Source organism: Amyelois transitella, chromosome 13 (genome assembly GCF_032362555.1).
Source record: "Amyelois transitella isolate CPQ chromosome 13, ilAmyTran1.1, whole genome shotgun sequence".
NCBI classification, from domain to species: Eukaryota; Metazoa; Arthropoda; class Insecta; order Lepidoptera; family Pyralidae; genus Amyelois; species Amyelois transitella.
The window spans coordinates 6,905,579-6,930,447 of record NC_083516.1 but is presented as its reverse complement, the minus strand read 5'-3'; the positions used below and the strand labels follow the sequence as shown (position 1 = coordinate 6,930,447).

The 24,869-nt window shown below is 36.1% G+C and overlaps 1 protein-coding gene across 2 annotated transcripts; it reads left to right on the top strand.

The window, feature by feature from the left end:
- The first annotated feature begins 47 nt into the window (after positions 1 to 47).
- On the top strand, positions 48 to 22,963 carry LOC106132100 (arf-GAP with coiled-coil, ANK repeat and PH domain-containing protein 2). 2 transcript variants are annotated; one of them, XM_013331420.2, is made up of 21 exons: positions 48 to 246; positions 336 to 452; positions 1,481 to 1,654; positions 3,383 to 3,467; positions 3,929 to 4,072; positions 8,756 to 8,851; positions 9,189 to 9,448; positions 9,618 to 9,653; positions 11,003 to 11,119; positions 11,411 to 11,599; positions 11,928 to 12,034; positions 12,458 to 12,546; positions 12,898 to 12,992; positions 13,176 to 13,316; positions 14,016 to 14,086; positions 14,258 to 14,395; positions 19,940 to 20,097; positions 21,117 to 21,230; positions 21,560 to 21,666; positions 22,057 to 22,202; positions 22,834 to 22,963. In XM_013331420.2, the coding sequence occupies exons 1-21, from the start codon at positions 194 to 196 to the stop codon at positions 22,851 to 22,853; spliced, it is 2,457 nt and encodes an 818-aa protein (XP_013186874.1). In that variant the 5' UTR covers positions 48 to 193; the 3' UTR covers positions 22,854 to 22,963. The 2 variants fall into 2 exon arrangements, with proteins under 2 accessions (XP_013186874.1, XP_013186875.1); XM_013331421.2 differs by lacking the exon at positions 9,618 to 9,653.
- The last annotated feature ends 1,906 nt before the right edge of the window (positions 22,964 to 24,869 follow it).

The following is a 24,869-nucleotide window of genomic DNA, read 5'->3' as shown; positions in this document are numbered from 1 at the left end:
TGTCAACCAGGCTGAAGTCAACTTCAAATCAAATGGTGTAAAAAATGACGAAAAAATGGGTTGAAGTTTGGTTGAGTTGAGTGAGATTGGTTCTTTTCTTGTTTGTGTGAAACAACTCTGTTCAATTACTTTGTATTATTGTTGTAAATAATGTTATTGATTTAGTGTGTTTATCAATTATTAAACTATCAAAATGAAGCCGCTGATTGATTTTGATGAATGCCTCAGGGATTCTCCCAAATTTAGGTAGATACATTGTTCAAAAATCTGTAGAAAGTGAAAAATCTAATGTGACTCTATTGTTTAATTTTATTAACTCATCATTGATTTGTTAGGGAACAGCTGGAGACTGAGGAATCAAGCATAGATTCGTTGGAACAAAAGCTGGATAAAGTTTTAAAAGCATGTTCTGTAATGATAGAATCTGGTAAAACGTACATGAGTCATAGAGGGTAAGTGATCTACTTTCTTTTTATGTTGTATCTGACAGAGACTTTACTAGGTTTATTTCACTGTTGTATTGTCACTTTTTGTTAACTTGTCCTTTAGAATTATATAAAAAATTGTCTTTGTTATGATAAAATTTTCGAAATATACTTGATTGCGTTTATGGATTTTAGTAGCAATATTTAACTTTTTGTTTACCCAATTAGCTACAAATATGATCCATAATAACATAATTTTAATGACACAAAAAGTGATAAGATCTATTTGAGTATGTAGGCTATTGTGTCTTTCCCTGTATTAAAATGATAGTTGAGTGCAACCCAGCAACACATTTTCAATTTGTATGTAACATATAAATAGAAACTGACTGGAACTATCCAGTCAGTTTCTATTTATTTGCTTTTTATTAGTTTATTCGTATTACATGTCATAGGTGTCCACCTTTGGTCAAATATATTCATAATTTGAATAACTATGTCTGAAAATATATTCATTTATATACAGCTAAAGAACTGGTCATATTTTATATTCAACTTAATTTGCTTAATTTTGTCTCAAACTACAATCTATATTGAAGCATGGAAGCACCAATATCTACTGTTTAAGGAAAACATTCTATAAAAAAATTTGCTATATATCTTAAATACATAGAATCATGTCTTCATTCCATATGTGGTATACACGAAAGGTCTTCAAAAGATGTTCATTCCCCATTCTGTTATGATAACTCAACATTGAGCAATTGAAAATTGGTTATGAATTTAGAATACATACATTTTTATTTATTTACCTTATTTATATATTTGTATTGTATGTATATAATTGTTAAGTCTTAAACATCATACTCGTAAAAGAACTGTTGTTCAACCTTGCCTCAATTTTGTATATGATCCTCTTATTCTCAGGTTGGCTGGAAGAGATCCCACTTATGGATAAGCCCACCTTTGTACTGTACTATTTTTATTTGTAATGTACTCCTTTAGTGAACAATAAAGCATTTACTTACTTACCTGAGCCTAATCTTTTGTTGCAGAACATTCACAAATGCACTGTGGGACTTAAGTGGAAGCTTTTCAGAAGATCCAGCAGTGATGGCAACCTTGAACCGCATGATACATGCCTTGCAAGAGATGAATAAATTCCATTCCATATTGTTGGATCAAGCATCACGCACTGTACTCAAGAATCTCACCGCTTTCATCAGAGTGTAAGTTGTATTTGCTGGTTATTTTTTAAATAAATTCCTTCTTTTCAAAAATATGGTTCGTATAATGGGCCACAGAGAAAAATAAACAACCTCAATATCCATGCTATGAAGGTGGTTCAATGCTAAAAACTTTTCTATGTATGTGGCCCATTTCTACAATTATTGGTTGATTTAAGAGTTAAGGTATAACAGTGCCGAATTTTGAAAGTTATATAGTATAATAATTTATAAAGTCTCTTACATATACGCTAATCTCTCAAAGTTTTTGGCGGATTTTGTTTCTGTTTGAAATGTTGGAAAGATGGTTTTCTGAGGAAGATTTATATCTATAAATGCTACCCGCGCAAAGACGGGGCGGGTCGCCAGTTCATTAATAAGGAATATTAATTATTCATTGAATCCATCACAAAACTGAGTCATGCGTACGATCGATAATGATGTGCGACGAACGCAGACTTTTTGCATCCTGTCTACATATGTTCCTACCATACTATGTAACCATCAATCATACTATATCTTGCCGTGCTTATGAAATTTAGTCTATGTAAACTAATGCGGTATCTAGACTTTCTAGGTGTTGGTAATAATTCTGCGATCTGAGTTAAGATAGGTAATACACCTTATTTGCATAAGAAATATACATTAATAAAAAAAAGCCTACTTGGTACAAAATCAGATTAAAGATGGAAGAATGAATCAAAATATCAAGTAGTTTTGAAAAAGTACTTTAGAAGTTATTAACAAACAGGCTGATAATTAAAAAATACGAAAATCGATGTTTTATTGTATTTTGTATTTAGGTATATGTACATATTGTCACATCCTTATCACTATTGGGGTAGGCAGGGCTTAAATTTGACAAAAAAAATTATTACTTACGTAAAGTTTTTTAAATAGAGATTGATATTGCATAGATACATACATATGTATGTATATAGGTGCCGTGTGGTTCCCAGTACCAAAAGAAAAATGAATAGCACCACCCCATCTCATTCCCATGGATGTTGTAAAAGGCGCCTAAAGGATGGGCTTATAAACTTGGGATTCAATTCTATCATTAAGCCAAACAGCTGAATTGATTATATGTATGTATGAATGTACATATACTTATATAATCACGTATTTATCCATAACGGGTAAAAAGGCGCTAACTATCTTTATAAGCCAAATCCACGTTTAGCTGAAGGTATACGGATTAATGATGGAATTGAGATTCAAATAAGTAGTGATAGCCCATCGCCTAAAATGAGTAGTCCATAATAATTAGCCTATTCTTTATTGACTTTTACAATATGCACGGGAAGAGACGCAGCTAGCACACACAATATTTTTTATTTGCTACTAGACCAACATGGAAGCTTGATTGATACAATTTGCCAAACTATCATCGACGAGACTAGCATAATGCCATGCCATGTTAAAGCGGGTCGCAGTTCATCGACTTCGCAAAAATAGATTATTGAATCTGGTACGGTAGCTGTAATGTCGTCACTGTCCTATTAGTCTTAATTTATTGCTTGACCCTAGTATACGGTTGCAGATTATGTCAAGCGGTTTTTTTTACTATAACCATTATTCATGTATGCTATAAAAACAATACAGGTGATTAAGTTACTTTGTAAGTTACGTTTTATACAAATGATTTTATGAAAATTGTGATCTCTTCTGATTTCTGTTATTTATGTGACCAAAGATAAATAGAAGTCACATTTTTGATATACTTTGCAGGGACATTAAAGGTGTTAAGGAGAGTAAACATCACTTCGATAAAATTTCAAATGATCTGGATATAGCTTTAACTAGAAATTCACAGGTGAGTGCATAGCATTTGGTAGGTACTTACATCGTTTCGGCTGCAAAAAGTCCACTGAAGGACCTCCTCCTTCAGAGGCCTTGATAGGTTGGAAGACAGAATTGATAAGGTCATTATAGACCACCTAGTATTTAGGGCCAGTTCAGAGACGAGACTTGGCAAGTATTTAGATTTCGAGATGTTCTATTAAAATGTCGCGTCGCGTCTTGCCTCGATGTGTACAGACAGGTGGTTTACCAACACGGCGCTTAATATAAGGTTCAAAATTAAATTCTAAATCCAGGTGTATTTCGTTTTAATAAATTATGTATTAGATAATTTTGTAGTAAGCCCTAGTAATTTCAGTTTCAGCTGTACGTTGTCAGTCTCTCAGTAAAGTAAGAGTTTTATGTGTAACAATTACCTACTTGTTACTTAGCTGTTATCTTTCCGAAATATAAATAGATGTTCGTTTTGGTCAGGTGTCCCGCAACAAAGCCGGCGATGTGGAAGAGATAGTCAACCTACTGGTGGCCACTCGCTCCTGCTTCCGACACACGGCGTTAGACCATGTTCACAAGATCACCATGCTGCAAGCTAGGAAACGACATGAAGTACTCGCGACGGTAAGTGCACAGGCACATATAACTTTTTTATGATTTACGGGATAAATGAAGATAAAAGTACTTGACACGATGGCTATATTATGAAACTGACATTCATAGATTGTGACAGGTTGCCATGATCAAGTTTTTTAACAATCTGCGCGATGAGGAAACAGCTGGTATAATGTATTTTTTTCGCTATTAGTACAGCATAGAGAAACAGTTGTGACAAATAATTGTAACTTTAAAAGGTAATTTTATTCGCGAAGACTAGAGCTGTGAGAGTTTTTTTTAGATTATTATACATCGATGTAATCATCTACACTAATTGTTATCTCCTTATCTTCGTGTAAGTAAAGCATTACTCAATTTCCGTTATTTATAATGCGATACTTAGATAAAATTAATATATGAAAAAACTGATAACTTAAAACATATCAGTTTGAGCGAAATTCGTGAAAAGGTACTGTCATAACAAATAAGTATCAAATTCAAGTAAGTGCGTATTAAAACAAAAATAGACTATTAAGTAAATACTGGTTCTATGAATAATTTATGGCTCACAGCCACATACGATTATACTCGGATTTTGCCTCCAGTGGGTCGGCAAGATTGTTTGTTTACCTTATTACAATTCGCGCTATCCAAATAGAAATTAAATTCGAGTCAAAGCTTAGAAAAATGTCGCTGAGCGAATTCCAAAGTAAAGTTTAGAGATGTGTAAATAAGCATTACCAAGGAATCATATTACTATCACACGAAAATAATACTCTGAAGCCCTTTTATTGGCTAAATAGATTACATCTAACCAAAAAACATTTACAAAATATGGAAGACAAATTGAATCCAAATATCTTACAGACAACAACAAATTGGCTCAAATATAATCTTTTCATTGTTTGTGATTATACTAAGTCTGTGAGCTTGTTGTCCTGTAAGATCTGGTGTCTCTGAGATACCAAGTTCAGACAGTCCAATCCTCCACAACAGACGAAATCTTCGATATACATTTATTATTCGATTCGATATAGTCATAGTACTTAGCCAAGAAATTAAACTACAATTATAGTTGAAAAGGAAAAGTAAAGACAATGAAATAAATATTTGTATACGGGACGAACTTCACAGATTTAGTAAGCCTTGACTCAAGCTCAAAGCTTGTGTTACGAGATACATTTATTTAGTTTTCATATAGTTATAGCCTATTTTAGTTGTGTACACTAAACTCTGCGTTGGCGAAAATCGAATTTGTGACTTGGTAAGCGTCGTCGCGCATGCTTTCACTCTCTGTATTATTATATATACTGTTGCGCAATCAAATTTGTCATTCGTTATGCACAGGCGAAGCCTTATTTATGAACGTACGACAATAAAATCCTCTTCTATATAGAAGAAGTATGTGCCTTAAGAATATGAGAGCTACATTGTAAAATAAATCAGCTATCAAAAACACATAAGTCGATAGTGTTTTCTGAAATTCCTATTTGCAAAATAAAATTTTTGCCCACTTCTTAGCCGAAGCACACTTTTTATTAAAAAAAAGTGTGCTTCGGCTAAGAAGAAATCTTTCTTAATTACAATCAAATATTTTTACTCACATACGTGTAAATTTATACTCCTTTTACAGCAAGCCTGTATGAAAGGAGTATACAATCGAAGTGAGACATCATTACTACAATAAACAAAATTCAAATTTTCAAAATTCAAAATTTTTATTCTTTATTATTATAGGATACTTCATATCGGTTAAACATATAAAATATATTCGAGTTCTGTGAAATAGACTTCTTTAGTAGCCATCAATTGAAATTTTGATTATAAGAAACAATAAAGTAAGGTAATTAAAATTATGGTAAGTCCTAATGGTAATCAATTTACTACTACTACCTAGGTACTGTATGTAGTAATAACAGTATCGAGTTTATTGTTTTCAAATACACTGCGCACCCTAGTGACAAGTAAGTAACTTGTCACTAGGGTGCGCAGTCAGAATCGATTTAACTGGCACCCAATCGGTAAACAAGCAGGTTCCAAAATAAATTAATAGTCGTCTTCCTCATATAGGTAGTTCGCGTGCAGCACAACGATAAACGCAAGGTCAAATCTGTTGAAGCGCTATTTTTTATATTTACCACAGTCCCGCATAAAGTTACAGTAATCAAGTCGAAACGACGTCATATTTTAATGATGATTGTAATGTTATGTGTACTGTGAGCGTGAGCGCATAATTAGCTGTGGCCCTAAGGAAAATTGTGTGCATACAGGATCTTCCCTTACATGCACGGCTGCTTTGCAAACAAAACACTCAATTTTGAACTCTGTTATTAGACTCACAATGTACGTTATTGAAATTAATTGCTTTTGATTACAATCGCTAGTGTTACGTGGGAACTTGTGCTCACTGACTTGAGCGTTTTGTATTATGCGTAGTTATGGTAAAAAAACGTGTTACGTGTGAGTCACACGTTTACGTTTACAATGAATGTATGATTGTCGACCTTACAGCTAACTCTATTAACCGTATTAAAGTCTTGTTAAGTGAGGCTATCACTGCAAAACTATTAAAAGTTGTAACTTTAACATTGCTAGCCATGCCAGCTACTTCTATGCTAGCTATGCCAGTAGATCAAAGAAAAGGCTTATAAACTGGGGGTACTTCTTTTAGCCGACGGGCTAACTGTCACTATCTCTGAATCAAATTAAAACAAAATTCAGGTGCTCAACACGAATTTCAGATCTTGCGAATAACTATATCTATGGGCCATCTAAATCAAAATTCCGTCGACGTGTTTATACCATGACCATATTAATTTTCCAATTGTCCAAAAAAAATCTATTTTACCAACATTAAAACAGTCTCATAAAAAAATGCGAACTTTCTGGTACGTACATATATTGCAAGATCAACATAATAATGAAGCTGTAATAGCTGCTTTACGCACTTAGGCTTGACAGCATTGCGTTAATTAATTCGTTCCTATTAAGTACATTAAGTTACAAATCTTGATGTGCAGTTGACTACTGGTGTCTATCAGAATTAATTATAAACAAGAATTTCGTACATTGTGGGATCCGTATAAAATCTTTTGTTTACCTACTCTTTTGTATTGGGTCGATGTGATAAACGTTGGACCATTTAGTGTTTATTTTTTATATATTTTTTATATTAGATATATTTTAAATATAATTGTAATATTACGACAAGTTTTAATGGGTATGAACTGACACCTTTGTTTGAGTCAAATAACTAAACTATTCGACCGCCAATTCATAAGCATCAGTAATTTGTTGCTTGCATTAGCAGTGCGTGACTGATATTAGGATCATGGCAGTGTAATGATTACGAACATGTCCGTGTCAGTGTTCATTTGTTTTTTTTTTCAACTTATTACTTATGTAAATATTTCATTGTGCATTTGTTAATGTCTATATAGCTTTAATCCTATAGGTATATAGATAACGTCCACAAGCCATTCTGTCAGAATAGTTTTTACTTTTTGTATAAATGTAAAAGAGAGTTGTAGTTTGATTGAATCAACAAGACTATGCTCTATCAATTTGGAATAAATAAATCTATCAAGATGTAACATTTGCAAAAACATGTCCGGATCTTATCTTAACTATTGTTTAATCTGTGCAGAGTTAACTAGGTAGGGCTTAAGACCTTAATTCGTGTTTCGTCGATAGCTTATCATTATTGTATTAGTCAGTGATTAGCACGTCAGGTTGCAACGTCTTGCGACGCCAGCGCAGACAGCCGCGGGCCTTCGCCGCAGTGTCCCCGCTTAAACGGGACGAGCCATCTTCAACAGTTATGTATTGTGTTCTGTTGCAATAGTTTTTTTTTGCAAATAACAGTCTTTATAGTTGAGTGAGTCTGTGTCGAATTTAGTCCATCCGCTGTGCTGGCAGAAGGTGATTTGGCGAAATGTTTTGTTTCGAATATTTTACCGGATATTATTAGTAACAAACGGGTTGGTTTACTTCTTTAATTATTTTGTCTGTTTTTTTATTTGAGATTGCGAGTATGGTGATTATAACATGTGGCCTTTATAGTAATATACTAGCGGCCCGCCTCGGCTTCGCTGGTAGCTTTATTGATTTTCATATAAACTTAAACCCCCATTTTAGTATTTTAGGGGTTGTTTGAAAAAGTGTCCTGTATAACAACGCGGGTTTTTATCTATATGCATACAAAATTTTATTTGAACCGGATCAGCGTTTAAGCTGTGAAAGCGGAACAGACAGGCAGACTTTCGAATTTATAAATTAAATTTATATTAAGGGATCGATGCTAAACATACGTAACCCATACTAACTTCAAAATGGAATCCTGAATATATTTACCAAACTTTTAAACTTGTGTATCATTTAATTGCCGCCTGGCAGTGCTGGCACGCCGATGCCGGTTTTATCGCGCGAAAAACTAATGCAGTTCGCTTTTATTATAACGAGAAACGGGATCATATTCGTACGCGGATTCGGAACTCCCACAGGCATCCAGAACAAATGCCAGGAGTATGATATTGAATGTTTCTTTTAAAAATAGCTAAAAAGCATAACTTTCAAGATTCAAGTACTGTATAATTTTAAATTTGACACCTACTATAGTGCCGTTTCTACAACGAGTACATCCATAATCTAACTTAGCTGAAGGTTATTATGACATCTGAATATTAATGAAGCGAATCATTTGTCTTACAGTTCCTCTCGTACCTTCAAGCGTGCTGCACTTACTACCACCAAGGGGCCGACCTATCCGAAGATTTGGAGCCCTTCCTCAGGACAACTGCTGACGAAGTGCGTATTACTTATTTAGTATATCTGTGATAATGCTAAGTAAATGACTCACAGTTAGTCACCTCGTAAATACGTAGATTTTGTTGTAGAATTGTAGTGACATCACTAAAACATTTTTGTGACTATTGACATACAGTGAAATACAGTTTTGTGTCAGCTAACATGAATTTTCTATGTGTACGTACGTCCATCATTTTTACACGTCATTTTGTTTAAGCGATAGAAAATACCAGTTTATATTTATTTATTCACCACATCTAATAATGGCTTACAATTCCTGTAAACGTGAAAGTATGATTTGTCGTCAATTACCCAAGTTTAATGATGAAATTTTCAGGTTTCAACAATGCGTAACGACACCAAAGCACTTGATAAAGAGATGGAGAATCGGCATACTATTGTCAACAGTAAAGACACGGTATTGCCAAGTTGTAAAGGAAACCAAGCTGACGGCGATTGCAAAGACGGATCTCTGGGAAGTCCGTGTCTTCAAAACTTGCCAAGGATGCAAGGTTACTTGTTTAAACGGACATCTAATGCGTTCAAGACGTGGAACAGAAGGTGGTTCTATTTGTATGATAATAGACTCGTTTATAGGTAAGTCTAAATATTTATATTATTGTAATGCTAGTCAGTGTAACACTTATTTAGCCACAATTATTACTTGGCTAAATGCGACATTCGATTTCTTCTTCTGTGATTTAATAAGTTGCATAATAAAGATTTGTTCGCGTATATTTTTAAACTTTGTAACGTAACCTTTCAGCATCCCGGCTCGCAAGCAGACGAACCATATACGCAAGTAAATCTGAGCAATTACTTTAATCGCAGCCATTAGCACTGTGACACGTCTAAATTATGTGACAATGTTATCTGTCATTGTTTGTCTTTCGGCGACCATTCTGTTATATGGCGTAGTATTAGAATTTGCAAGCTAAGAACAAAAGAATATCGATGTCCAATTTATTTTTCCGGAACTTGCAATAATACGTTATCGTCAACAATCATGGGAGCTTTTGTACAATGGGTATAAAAGAATCCCATAGAAAAATAGTTCTTGAATAATAATCATGCATTAGCAAGTAGAACCTGTATCATGTAATTACTGTAGATGTTGTCTGGTTATTGATACTTTTATTATGTTTTATATCTTCAAATGAAATTAAATTTTACGCAGAATTGTGTAAATTCTCTTGTTTTCTACGTGTCAATTAATTTCGATTTTACCTAACTTATGATTGATAATATTTTTATAAATCAATGAAAAATTTATGGTAATTTAAATAAAGTCCGTAGCCAATTGTAAAGCCAATGTCACTTCAAATCTACTCAAATTAGTGCAATTTAGTAACTATTACCGCGACATAAAGGTCTATGCAGAATAATTTGACGTTCTATTACTTAAAACACGCACTTTCATTATTCATTGAATTCTATTAACTATCATTACGCGCGAAGGCCGTTTAATAATTGGCATTCAACAAATCACTGTGCAACTCATTAATGCCTTGTGTATTTTAATTACGATATAAAAATATTTTGTCTATGTCGGATCGTGCGGCGCTTATTTCACTCGGTGGATTGTACCATCATCACAAAAAGCAATTGCTTTTCATCATTATCATTGATCTCAGTAGCGCCCTCTGTATAGATGCTATGGACTACAGTTTAGGGTGGGGCCAGGATAGAAAATTATTGACTGATCTCAGTCTGACCTCCGTGACCTATCCAAGAGCACTTTACTAGCTTGGATCAAACGCCAATGCTTTTACTTGTCGCTTTATTAATCGTATGCTTATTCACCTATTCATATACATATTCCTTCACTAAAGGATTCATGAGGACAAATGGATTTAAAGCAAAGTGGTAAGATATACCGTTACAATACCAAGCACATCATTAATGTTTTGTTATTCCTGTGATATTCCATTAATGATATTATAAGGGTTCTATAAAATTTTACCGTTTATACTGAGAGAAACTTGTAAGCAATATATTGTTATGTTCTTTGCAAGAAACTTGAATCCTTTTCGTAATGAAGACCGTTATTCTGCACTGGTAAACAAAAAGAAACAGTTTCACAAAAGTAAAAACAATAACGATCAAGAACTTAGGAGTGAAAGTAGATGATTTATGGTTTTTTTTTTTCAGAAAACGAACTGGCGAGTTGAACGTTACTTCCATGGAAGACGACTTGAGACTGTGTACGGTCAAGCCTGTGCTTGATGGTGAAAGGCGGTTCTGCTTTGAAGTGTTATCGCCGTCAAAGTATGAATGTTTAACTTATAATAGATGTATTTCTTCATGGTTGTTATAAGCTCAAATTTTGTGCGAAAGACAGTTGACTGATTTTGATGTGCCTTGAGTATGAAAAATATAGGTATATGAATTAATTAATTGTATGTAGTTATAATTCCGAGCTTAGTGAGACTAGTCTCGCTTATCTTAGTAGTAGCAGTTCTTACTGCTTAATCCGAAAAAACCTTTGGCTCATATTTTTGTTATTGTTATTTTAATTTCATAATTATTTACTTAATTAAATAAAATTACTTTTTTCAGGAGCCACATGCTCCAAGCAGACTCCGAAGAAATGCTAAACGCTTGGATCACGGCGCTTCAGAACGGGATAAGGTCGGCGATACAACAAGGCCAGAGTCGGGACAACAGCGAGTCGCAACTGGTTCTAGTGGCGGAGGACAACAGGAGCGAACACGATAGCGTGCCCAATGTGCGCATGAAGAAAGTTAGGTGAGTTCTGGGAATCAGGACCTTATAGGACCATACATAAAATTTAAATTGTAAGAATTATAGATTCACAAAACGGAATAAGGTCGGCGATACAATGTGCGAGTCGCGTGTCACATTTTAGTTTTTTTTTATTATTAACCAAATGTTAGCCTGGAATTCGAAGGAATTTTCAGAAGAAGATCAGCCTAATCCTCATATAGTTGGAGTCAGTTACTCCCTTTAGTGCATGTGCCAATTAAAGGATTTTAGAGTTTATTCGCTACGTAGAAAAATGCAAAGATATATCAGAGAGTAAGAAGTGGTGATGAACAAAGCATTATTTTTACAGGATATGGGAGCAACTACTGAATATTCCTGGCAACAACAATTGTTGCGACTGCGGCAGCCCTAACCCGCGTTGGGCGAGCATCAATCTTGGAATCACACTGTGTATTGGTTCGTATTCAATCAATCAACCTTCTAAACAATTATGTAACCTAAAATCTTCCCTCGTTTGTATTTATATATTCTTAACTATCTATGTGATTACTTGACAAGGAAAATACTGCATTGGAAGTTACGTGTGAATAAATTAAATAATACAATTATTATAAACACTAATGTGTTTATGATCGCTTACATATTCAACAGGCCAAGGAGGATATTTTCAAGTTTTATATCAAACAAAAACTACACATTTATAGAATGACACAATACAAACGATTGATACAATGCATCATGCCTTTTAGAAGCTATTTTATTCCACTACCGAGATCCCTGCAAACTTTTTTTAATCCACTTTCATTCATATTTTATACAAGGTAGGTTTAAATGACATTATATTTTTAAATAAAAAAATACTGGCATCGTTTGTTTTAGAATGTTCCGGCATCCACCGGTCTTTAGGAGTCCACGTCAGTAAAGTGAGATCCCTCACGTTAGACGATTGGGAACCGGATATAATTAAGGTATTTATCATGAAATGGTTTATTACATACATACGTCATCACATAATCACGTCTTCATCACTTACTGGGCAAACAGGGCCAACAATCTCAAAAATACTGAAACTCCACGTTCAGGGCGCTATGGCTGTGCTAAATAGCATTGAGATTCAAATGATCTCTGATGAGGTCTGCTGATTAAGGTCATCATCGACCTTAAAATGGATGTCCAACTAAAAATCATATTTGCTAATGCGAATTTATTTAAAAAAGAAAAGAAGATTCTTATGCCGTAGTTCAGGAGCGAGAAAGTTACCACAGAGACTATATTGTTAACCATTTTGCAATTGATAATTATTTTTATTTGTTTTATAGGTAATGGCGGAATTAGGTAATAAGTTGGTAAACTTGATATACGAGGCTAACACAGAGGGCACCACCATCACACGGGCTACACCCGACTGTGAAACGTAAGTATTAATGCATATATAAATAAATATCGTCACTACATAATATAATAACGTCCCCCTATTTTCTTAGCCTGTATGTATTCGATAATATATGACACTGTAGGAGTATTCGACATAGTGCGATATTTACCCTGTGCATTTCTCTCAGATTTAGTTTAAGATTAAATATATTGTTCCGAATAGGTCAGTACGCGAGGCGTGGATCCGTGCAAAGTACGTGAAGTTGTTGTTCGTGCGTAACATTATAGACGTGGGCGTACAAAACGACGCCGCGTCCCCGCTGCGCAACACGCGGCGGTGGTCCGTACGCAGAGCCAGACGCAGGTAAAATATTGCGATTCATATGTACATATAGTCACGTCTATATCCCTTGCGAGGTAGACAGAACGAAAGTTACGAAAATACTGCAAGGCCAGTTTATGATTGTTATACTGATTGATATTGTTATCATACATATAATCTAATGTCTTAGTCCCTTACGGAGTAAACAGTGCCAGCAGTCTCGTAAATAGTGAAAGGTCACGTTCAACTGAAGGGTTTTATGATGGTATTAAGATTCAAATAGTGATAGTTAGCTAACTCATCGGGTTAAAGAAAAATCTCAAGTTAATTAGGTTATCCATTTGTAGCCTTTTACGATTTCCATGGGAAACAGAAATGGAATAGTTCACTCGTCACTAATAAAATAAAACTAAGAAAATCTCGATTAAGCCGCCTCTTGTACATTGTTTTTGAGTGTTTTCGTTACAAACATACAAATATTTTCTCTTAATTGTTACTATGGATAAAAGAAAATAAAATAATACAATAATAATTTATCCTTTAGCTACACATATCTAACAATTATATTTTTTACAGTACATTCGTTCAGAATATTGGCCAAGAAAATGTACAGTCGCGAAGAAAATTACAGCTTCCTCCTGTTAGTAGTGCGTATGCTGAGTGCATACGCACTACTAACGAGGAGGAACTTTTATCACCCGAAATGTTTATTTCGATTTTGAAAATCGCAAATGTTTTCAGAGTTCGTGCCCCACCCGCGGTGCCGGAAACCATTAATGATGAGAAAAGTGACGTCAACAGCAACACTAGCGGTAAATTGATGATTTGATGACACGTTTGAATTTCTAAAGATTAAATAAATATTGGCCATGTTGTATTCGATTTTTATTCAAAAATTTTACTTTTTTATAAGGAAATTGTAGATGGTGTAACTTAGTCGTGCGAAGATAGGAAAAAAATTTTAACACTATTTTTCGTTTCAGTTTCGGAAAGTTCTAGCAAATCGGAGCCAGACAGTCCTATTCTGGTGATCGGCAAGGAGTTGTCAGCTGAACGCGGCATCGATCTCAGTTTGCCGTCCGACCATGAATCTACTGAGGGGGAGGACGCAGATGATCTAGGTAAAATATAAGAATATGCATATGTTCATTTGTTAATCACGTGTCAACGAAACGTTAAGGATGCGATGGCTCATCTTTTTTTCTCGTCCCGATCAGAAAGTCTTGTGGCAAAACGTTAAACAATGCGAAACATACAGTCTTATTAATAAACATAGACTTAAGAGAGAGTAACTTTACTCCAAGGTGTATGTTCAGACTAATTAAAATCCGTATTACTAATATGGAGTAAGGAAGGAATAAGCTAGTCAGACTTTACACTCGGTGTAAAAGTTGAAACCGCACAGTTTAAGGACGGACTAAGCATAGGGTAGTGGTATTTTTTAATTCCTAACCTAACATTTCCATCCATCTTTCCGACGCACGGCGTGCCGACGTTTGGTATTTCGATTCAAGTTTGAGCGTGTCAGTTCTATTATTTGTTTGTAGTGCAAGATGAAGAGATTATTTTATCGGTGATATAATGGTGATAGACGAAATCGATCATATTCAAGGCCAAATGCCATTATTGAGGCGTGTAAAATTATAAAGAGCGCAGGAATCCACTGGAGGAACTTCAAGAAGCTGATTTTAAAACAAAGTACAGAAATATTATATAATATAATATTATAAAGTAAAAGATTACTTTGATTACTATAAGTTTTTATTTTCTACAAAATCAATATAATAACTCCTTACACAACTATTAAAAACAAATTATGAAGAAAGATGCTTCTTTTCTAATATTTCTTGCTCTTGTATGACTGATTTTAATTTTTCCTTTTGTATTTTCATTTTTAATACATACTCTTCAGCCATCTTTATTTTTTTTTGTGCATTTCCATTTTCATTGCATGCTCTTCCTCAGCCATCTCCATATGCCTCATATGCTCTTCATCCTTTAACATTTTGCTATGATTTACCATTATATTTACATAGTCATCTTGGTCCTGTAATATAACAAATAATTGAAAACCGGCCATAATTTCTGTTGTTGTTGTGTTGATATACAAAAGTGAGGTTAAAATAAGAGCCAGTAAACTAAGATAATATTTTTTACCTTTTTTGGCTTTGAACCATTTTGACCCACAATATTGTTATTAACAAGAATTTTCCATTAGTGCACCTAAAAAAAAATTAAAATAAACAATCTAAACTATAGAAATAATCTTACTTCTGTAGACAATAAACATATGTTCTTTATTTATAACGTTATTTAATTCCTTTAATAATCCCGGCGCCAGTGGTAGGGAGCACTGTGTATTTCCTCACTCAATACATACGTTTTTCCCTGGCAGTATGTCCAGACTTCTTTTTATTGGTGTAGTCATTGGTATGTCATCTTCAAAGATCTGTAAAGAATGTAAATAATAATAAGATTATTAGGTTATGGAGTGAGATACTATTATTATAAATACATACATACATACATACATAAAATCACGCCTCTTTCCCGGAGGGGTAGGCAGAGACTACCTCTTTCCACTTGCCACGATCTCTGCATACTTCTTTCGCTTCGTCCACATTCATAACTCTCTTCATACAAGCTCGGCGGTTTCGGGTACTTTTGACCTGACCCTTTACCAGGACGTCCTTAATTTGATCAAGATACGTTCGTCTAGGTCTTCCCACTCCGACCTTTCCCTCCACACTCTCCTTGTATATCTGCTTAGTCAACCTGCTTTCATTCATCCTCTCCACATGACCGAACCATCTTAACATACCCTTTTCTATTCCTGTAACTACATCTTCTTTCACATCACAACATTCCCTTATCACGCTGTTCCTTATCCTGTCACTCAATTTCACACCCATCATACTCCTTAACGCTCTCATTTCCACTGCATTTATTCTGCTTTCATGCTTCTTTTGCCATACCCAACTTTCACTCCCATACATTAATGTCGGGACCAACACGCCCCTGTGCACAGCCAGTCGAGCCTTTTTGGATAGTTTCTGACTGCTCATAAAGGCATGCAAAGCTCCATTCACCATGTTCCCCGCGTTCACTCTCCTTTCAATATCACTATCATACTTGCCATCTGATGTAAACTTTGATCCTAGATATACAAACTCTTTCACTTGCTCCACTTTTTCTCCTCCAATCAAAATATTACATGCTGTCATTTCTTTCTCCATTTCAAAAACCAGTGTTTTAGTTTTACTTACGTTCACTTTCATTCCTTTCTCTTTTAAAACTTCATGCATACAGTTTACCATCTCCTGTAACTCCTCCGCTGAAGACGCCAGTATAACCTGATCGTCGGCATAGAGCAGACATTTGACGAGTAACTCATTCATCCTTAATCCACTTTTAGACTCTTTCAAATCTGTCAGACAGCTATCCATAAATAGGTTGAACAGCCACGGTGACGCAACACATCCTTGCCTAACGCCTTTCTCAATCTTAAACCACTCAGTGTGCGCTCCGTTTATCCTGACACAAGCACTCGAATCCTCATATAAGGATTTCAGTGCTCGTATTAAGAGACTGCTCACCCCATGCATAGAAAGTGCTGACCACAATTCATTCCTCTCAACTCTGTCATAGGCCTTTTCCAGATCTACGAATGTGCAATAGACTTTTTGACTCTTGGCCAAAAACTTTTCGGCTATGCACCGCAAGGAAAAGACCTGATCAGTACATCCCATTCCCTTTCGAAATCCCGCTTGAGCATCCCATATTTTGTCATCAGTTTCATTCCTGACTCTATTAATCAATACCTTAGCATACAATTTGCCGACGACGCTAAGCAGGCTTATACCACGATAATTTTTGCAATCCAGCTGTGACCCTTTTCCTTTGTAAAGTGGCACGATAACAGCCTTACACCAATCTTTTGGTACTCGGCCGCTTCTCCAACACAAATTGAAAAGGCAGTACAACTGACTAGCTACTACGCCTTTTCCTGCTTTAAGCATCTCGACCGACACTCTATCACACCCAGCAGCCTTTCCCGCTTTCATACTCTTAAGTGCTTCCACAATTTCGAACATTTCAATTTCGCCTTCCATCTCATTCTCTTTTTCTTCGCTATAGCAGAAATCTTTCTTATTTCCTTCCTTTTTTTCAAATAAACTTTCAAAATAGTCCTTCCATATCTTTAGTACACATTCTTCTCCTTTCACAACGCTACCATCCTGGCATCTGATCCTAGTCAGCTCTCTGGTTATAGTATTTCCTCGGGCTGACCTTACGGATTTCCAGAATACTTTCAGATTTGACTGAAAGTCTTCTGATAGCCTTTTATCAAAATCCTCTTTATACTCTTCTTTCTTTCTAATCACAGCTTTCTTAACCAAATCTTTCATTTTCTTATATTCCTTACGTGCTTCATTCACATCTTCATCTATAACCTCTTGCATTCTTAAGTTAGCTTTTGCTGCTAACAAATCCAGCCATGCTTTCTTCTTTAATCGCACAAGTTCTTGCACATCTTTACTCATCCACGCATTTTTGTGATTTTTTCCTTTCCTTCTTCTACTTACACCACACACTTCAACAGCTACTTTCACAATTCTTTCTTTAAATTCCTTCCATCCATCTTCAATATCGCTCATTTCCTCTAAATCTTCAAATTCATCCTTCAGTCTATTAATATACTTCTTACCTACATCCATATCTTGCAAATTTTCTACTTTTACTCTTTCCAAAGCGCTGGTTTGCTCCCTTACCCTGTGCCGCCAGCGATTGAAGATACCCCTTATCCGGGATATCACCAGTAAATGGTCCGAGTCAATGCCAGCACCGCGATATGCACGGGTATCCAGCACTTTGTTCTTCAATCTTTCATCTACAATCACAAAGTCTATCATACTTTTTAAAATACCTTCCACTCTTGTGTAGGTGTGGATCTCTTTATGTTGAAACATTGAGTTCGACACAAAAAGATCCCACTCTAGACAAATTTCTAATACACTTCTTCCATTATCATTCACCTTTTCGTCACCAAACGCACCAAGCACCTTTTCATATCCATCACGCTTTACACCCACCCATCCATTAAAATCACCTAACATAATAATCTTCTCATTTGGCTTGGTAACTTTCAATACTTCTCTTACACTATTCCAGAACTCCTCGTTTTCGCTTTTTGCTGATGTTGTACCCCTCGAACCCACATCCCAAGGTGCATAAACACCTAGAACGAAGATCCGAGTGATTCCAACTTTCAGCCTAATCCATAGAAGACGAGGGCTGACACACTCATACTCATTCACGCACTCAGCCATTCGTGCAGAAAGAATTAGACCGACCCCTTGACAGCCTCGGCTGGTACTGGAAATTCCAGACCAATACGCCGTGTAAGGGCCGTGCTGCGTCGCGTCGCATCCTTTCCGCTTCGTTTCATTCACGCACAACACATCCAAACGTCTTTCATCCATCATCTGGCATACTTCCTCAATCTTATCCTTCATTCCTCCTCTTACATTCATCGTCGCAAAGCGGCTTTCAGCAGACCGCATACCGCTCCCGCCGGGAACGAGACGTGATGGGGTGCGGACACCATCGCCGCCATCTAGGTGCTCTTTCAAAAAATTTGCATCCATGCGATTCCCACGAGACGCTAGGGAAAAATTTTGTCCGCCCCAGCAGAGCCCCGCATGCCAGGGTAAGGCTAGCCATTACCTGGGGGTCGCCCAACCCCATGGCGGAAGTGGCACGCTCGAGACTAGGCTCGCCCCTAGCCATGCATCCATCGGCGCGGCAGACCTTAGATTGGCAGGGATTTACATTAAAGAGGAATCCCAAGTCTAAAATTTTTTAGCACAGATGTTAACAATTGCTGTAAAGTGAGAATATTATCATTTCATTATTTGAATTATAGACCACGCACCCACTATAATGTTTTCAAATTACCTTTTCTTCTATATCTCAGTTAAAAGAACGATTGCGTTTCTGGCTCATTTTATCACGGCACACTTTTCCGAATTCCTAAATAACAGCGTAGATAGTATTAATTAATTTGAAAATGAAGATTGGCGAAATTTAACTTAACGAAAATAAAATAACACACGCACACGATCAAGTGATTAATCAATTTGACATTTTCAGACGTCAGTTTCATTCTTTATTCATTCAATAACTCAATCTTTTTACTTTTAAATCTACTGGGTTGCCATTACATCCGCATTAAAGTCGGCGTAAGGAATGTATTGCTAGTCCAAGGTTACACCACGTTTATTAATAACAAAAAAATTAACAACTTAATGCGCTGTTACTCTCGGATTAACAAGTCCTAGCGTAAAGTCGAATTAAGTTTGGAGTAAGCGATTTTTATTAATAAGACTGTTAATGAGCAATCTTCCTACATGCTCAAGCGAAACCCGTTTTTAAATCCGCAACTTATTTTGTCCATAATCACATAAGAATATACTATTGGTTTCTTTATTTTGCTCTTACAAAGTAGGGCTCGCGAAAATAAAATAGAATTCACTTATTTCAGTTTTTCAATGTTACATGTTACCGGCAGGTGTGATGGAAGACAAATGCATTATCAAATGTTGAATAAATAAAAAAAAATAATACTGGAGAATTCTTTTTACGAATAATGTATCATTCACCAGGCCCAGAAGACATAAGCGGGCTGTCCCCGCAGTCGGTGCTGTGCCGCGCGGCGCGCGCGCACAACGTGTGCGTGATGCGCGCCGCGCTGGCCGCGCGCGCCGACCCCAACCTGCCGCTCGCGCGCCGCGCCGCGCCGCTGCACCACGCCGTGCTCAGCGTACGTATACCTGTGTACTACACTACTGGGCGGCGCAGGTAATGCTACCTACGGCCGAATTCACTTAAGACTCAATAAAAAAACCGGCCAAGTGCAAATCGGACTCGCGCACTAAGGATTCCGTACCATCATCACATTTGTTACTTAAATATTTATTATTTATATTCACGTTTCTACCTGTTCTAAAATTGCTTAAAAATTACGTTCATTGTAAAGGAGTTACCTTTAATACTAACTTTATTATTATTTATTTTGAAAGGTTATTAATTATATAAGTAAATATTCTGTGAAAATTTTAAGCGTATAAGTACCTGTTATCGTTATTAATATTGTGTAAAAAAAAATACGAAAATACTATGTTTATTGTATAGGGTACCCAAAGGGGGATAATTATATGTTTTTAATTTTTAGTATTAGTTGTTATAGCGACAACGGAAATACATAATTTGTGAAAATGGCAGCTTTCTCGCTATCACCATTTATGAGATACAGCCTAGTCACCGACAGACTTACAGACTGCAAAGGGTTAGTAAGAAATAGGGTCCCGGTTTAACCTTTTAGGTACGGAAATCTAACCTAACCTTAATACGATGTACCTACATTAAACTCGGGCTCAATCTCGCCAAATTCATCCTATCTTCCGTCAGGCTAGGTGTTATGCCTGGGGAACCGCGATCCCAAAAATGTTGTCTGAAGTTGTATTTATGCGAAATCCAATAAACCAGGACAGTGATTAGAATTTTATTTGCAGAACTCATTAGGGCGACCATTCAGTGTTTTCATTCTAACGTGTATCGTGCCAGATGCTCGTTGCATTAATTACTTTATTTTTCACATCTAAACCATTACCATTATACTTTCACATCTAAAGAACACCGCCGATTGCTATAAAATATTGCATAGATTTACAACTTGTTATAGTTTTTTTATTTTACCAGTGAGTGTGATGCCCAGAAAGACTAAAGTGCCACCGCGAACAATAATTAAGTTGTGGTTTTATTCTCCCGTATTAATTACAGGGTTCAGTGATGGCCTGCTCGTTCTTGCTATTGAACGGAAGTAAACTGAATATGCAAGATGAAGACGGGAAAACTCCTTTACATTTAGCCACAGAAGCCGGACATACGGGACAGGTAGAAATTTAACATAAATGACACTATAATGTCATCTTTTAGTGCAACCCTAGAATAACGTAACAAACCAACATGCCTAATTTCATATTTCTAAACCCAGAGGTTTGAGCTGTGCATAGATATTTAAGTCAATCTTTGTCCTCTATGTATATAATACAATGTTACAATCACATTTCTCCCACTCTTGTCTTCTTCTTAAATTTAAGAGCTAACTCTTGTCGGTGGAGTTGAGTGGAGCGTCCTCCATTCATCTTTTTCCCTGCATTTTTTTGGTAGGTACTAGATTAAAAAAATTGAATTAGAGTCAATTTTACTTTGTTGTTGTACAGGTGTGTCTATTGCTTCGGTACCGCGCGGACCAATCAATCGTTGACAATGAGGGACAAACGCCGCTCGACATCGCAGTCAAAAACGCCAACGCCGACATAGTTACACTGTGAGTACACTTCTCTTCTCTCTTTCTCCACTTGCGTGTTCTTAGCTTATACTCCTACATCATACATACCTACATCTGCCCTGCTGTCATTCGAATCAAGTTAAATTTGAAGAAGGCCCGTTCATCATCGCAATATACTCTAGTTTTCTTTTGTTAGTAAAAAGTCAAATGAAGGAAAGACTAACTTAAACGGTCGGCTAGCTTCATGTCGCTATTTGAATCTCAATTCCATGATCTAGTTGTCTAGCTCAATGTGGCCTTTCTACCAGTGTTTGAGAACGTCGGCTCTGTTCACCCGGCAAGGGATAAGAGATACAAAGTCGCAATGTATGTTTAAGTCCATCGGCACGTACGTCATCGCAATAAGCTCACTTTTCTTTCAATTCTCAGTTTGCGGCTAACAAAACTGAACGAAGAGATGCGTGAAAGCGAGATGTCCTCCAACGACGACACGTACAACGAAGTTTTCAGAGACTACACCCAACTAGCTCACTCGCACCCAGAGAGACTGATGCGGAGAAATAATAACAACACGGGTAACTATCATTTAAATAGTATTTATGCGAGATGATGCGTGAAAGCATAAAATTTTGTCATTGAAAATGACAAGTACTATAAGTTTTATTACGGCCATGTATGCGCGAATTCCTCCTACGGAAATTGGAACTAAGTTTTTATTCAATGGTGTGGAGGAACAACAATAAAACAGCATTGGGTAGGGTGAGAAGTCTTCAGTAACGATAAGAGAAGGGGTTCCGCTCATAAAGGCCCAACTCTTTGGAATTCTAGGTCCAAAATGAAATAAAACTACGTAAGCATAACACTTCACCAGCAACTGACGCTCTTTGGCACGTGCTCCTCCTGGCTATAGTTTCGGTTACATCCTCACCGGTCTGTAGAGGAGCCCAAAATGCATCCTTTGATCATGATTCTGGATTAGGTAAGTCAGCTTTACACGAAGCAACTCCCATCTGACCTCCACAAACGTTGCAGAGATCTAACCCATCTTGGATCATGGTAAAAGCTGGGTTAGATGAATGTGCCTATTCATGCCCTTTAACTTCATTCATGGGAAAAAGAAGATGTGAGGCCTATTCTAAAGTGCCAGGAACCACATGGCATCATATCCATGTGTTGTCTATTGACATTTCCGAACATGTCTTCCAGGCGAACAGGCGAGCGACTGACGAAGCCTTAACAACGCAAGACGACGCTGGCTGTGGTAACCCGACGACTGTGTGACATCGACTGAAACCTTATTACTATTAAATACAAAAGATAACTGCATTTTTCGTAACTCTAGGTGGTTGATTCTGTAATCCTACCGGTGCCGTATATAGTCGACTTTTTTTTTCTTTTCCTCCTTGAAGCAATCAAACTTTTTCATGATCTTATTTTTGCCAGTGTCGAGTTTAAGTCTCTTCTCGTTAAAGAATATTAATCCTATATTGGTCGATTTATAGCTGTGAATGCTTTACTGCGCCCTTTCTCGGGAATTTTTGGAAAAAAACATCAACACAATATATAGTGACTTTGATGTTTTTCCAAAAAGTGTTATAACGCTCGATATCATATAAGTTGATGAAACACATATTTTGGGAAAATATTACTGCTCAAACCTGACGTTTGGGATCCGGCCTTTTTGCCTGGTATGGACTAAGTTTGAGGAGGAAGAAAAACCCACGTTATATTCTAATGGAAGGTGCTAAATTCATTGGTTTAGGAGTAATACGTTCTCCATGGGTCGTTTGTCCTAAAAACAATAACATGAAATAATTATTCGTCAATTTGAGATTGATGTCGGAGGACAGAAAATTTTAAGAATCAATTGTCGACGAATGTTTCAAAGATTAAAAGTCCTATCGAACGCTGAAAGATGAATCATTTCGTGGAACTGTTAGTAGGCTAACCGAGCGTTTGAGTACTCAACGGAAACAGCCTCCTACCAAAAGTTACCAAAAGTGCAGCTAAGCTCTTTTATGCTATACTTATCGAATTATATCTCGAACATAATGATTATAAGGAATGTTCCTTCGTGTTTATCTATACGAAATCAGAAATTACTTTACGTATTTTCAAGCTTTTCAATAGTTATACGAATCATTCAATGGTGAAGTTGTGTAGTACGTATCTACTTCTTGCGAAATTGAGACTGATTGACAGTATCAATTCACTGCATAAGATGTATTAAATTACCTTTTGACGATTGTAATCTAAGATTAACTATGTTAGTAACGTTCCTAATATACGGCCGAAGAAAATGAGATATAGAGAGCAGGACGGAAATATGAATTTGCAATTGAATTAAAAGTGCGATAAAGACAGACATAGACCTGTATGTACGTACCTACACATTTGACAGTTGGCCTTCAAAAGAAACAGTCATTGATATCTAATTGATATAAACCTTATACAAAATGACCCCCGAGATTGAAATCTCGCATCGTAAGTAAAGTAAATAATATTTAAGAATGGAACTACCTATGTTACTAAAATATAAATTTAGGGATTGGCTATAAAAGTAAAACATACAAATAATACTATACTTACTATACTATAAAAATCGTTTTTAGATCTCTTTATATTGAGGCTTTCATTCACTAATCGTCTGCCAAATTATAATGTATATTTGTTATGAGTGAGCAAAAATTTTTTCAATGAGATATATTTTATTCCAAATTTTTCCTTGTTGTTTAACTAGGTCTAGAAATTACCTAACGACAAATCGAATCGAATAAAACTTATCATTAAATATCCTATTTATGGCAACACATAGTCTAGCGGATAAAAAGCCTAATGCGGTACTGTAGGTATGTTAAAAAGTAAATAATTTTATACTTTTGGTGGTAATAATGAAACACTGCCTATAGGGAAGGCTTAGTGACGCAGAAATGTACCACAATCTAGAAAGTTGTATTTTTACCAAAGATTTAGTATTGGTGTCGTCGGAATATATTATTAATAATTGAATTATTGATATTAAGCCTATAAAGTTCAGGTGCAGTTATATTAAATTTAAGTAGATCTAATAATAACCAATATCTTTCCAATTTACTGACATTCTATTGTATCTTCTGGAATTTTTTTTTTTTTAATATATTGTCTACCACCAGATAGTAACTCTGTTTAAGTGAGCTGCCACACTGACGAATTCGTCGCGGTTGCGCAGCGAGCATTGTGCGGCCGCGCAGCGTACGAGTCTC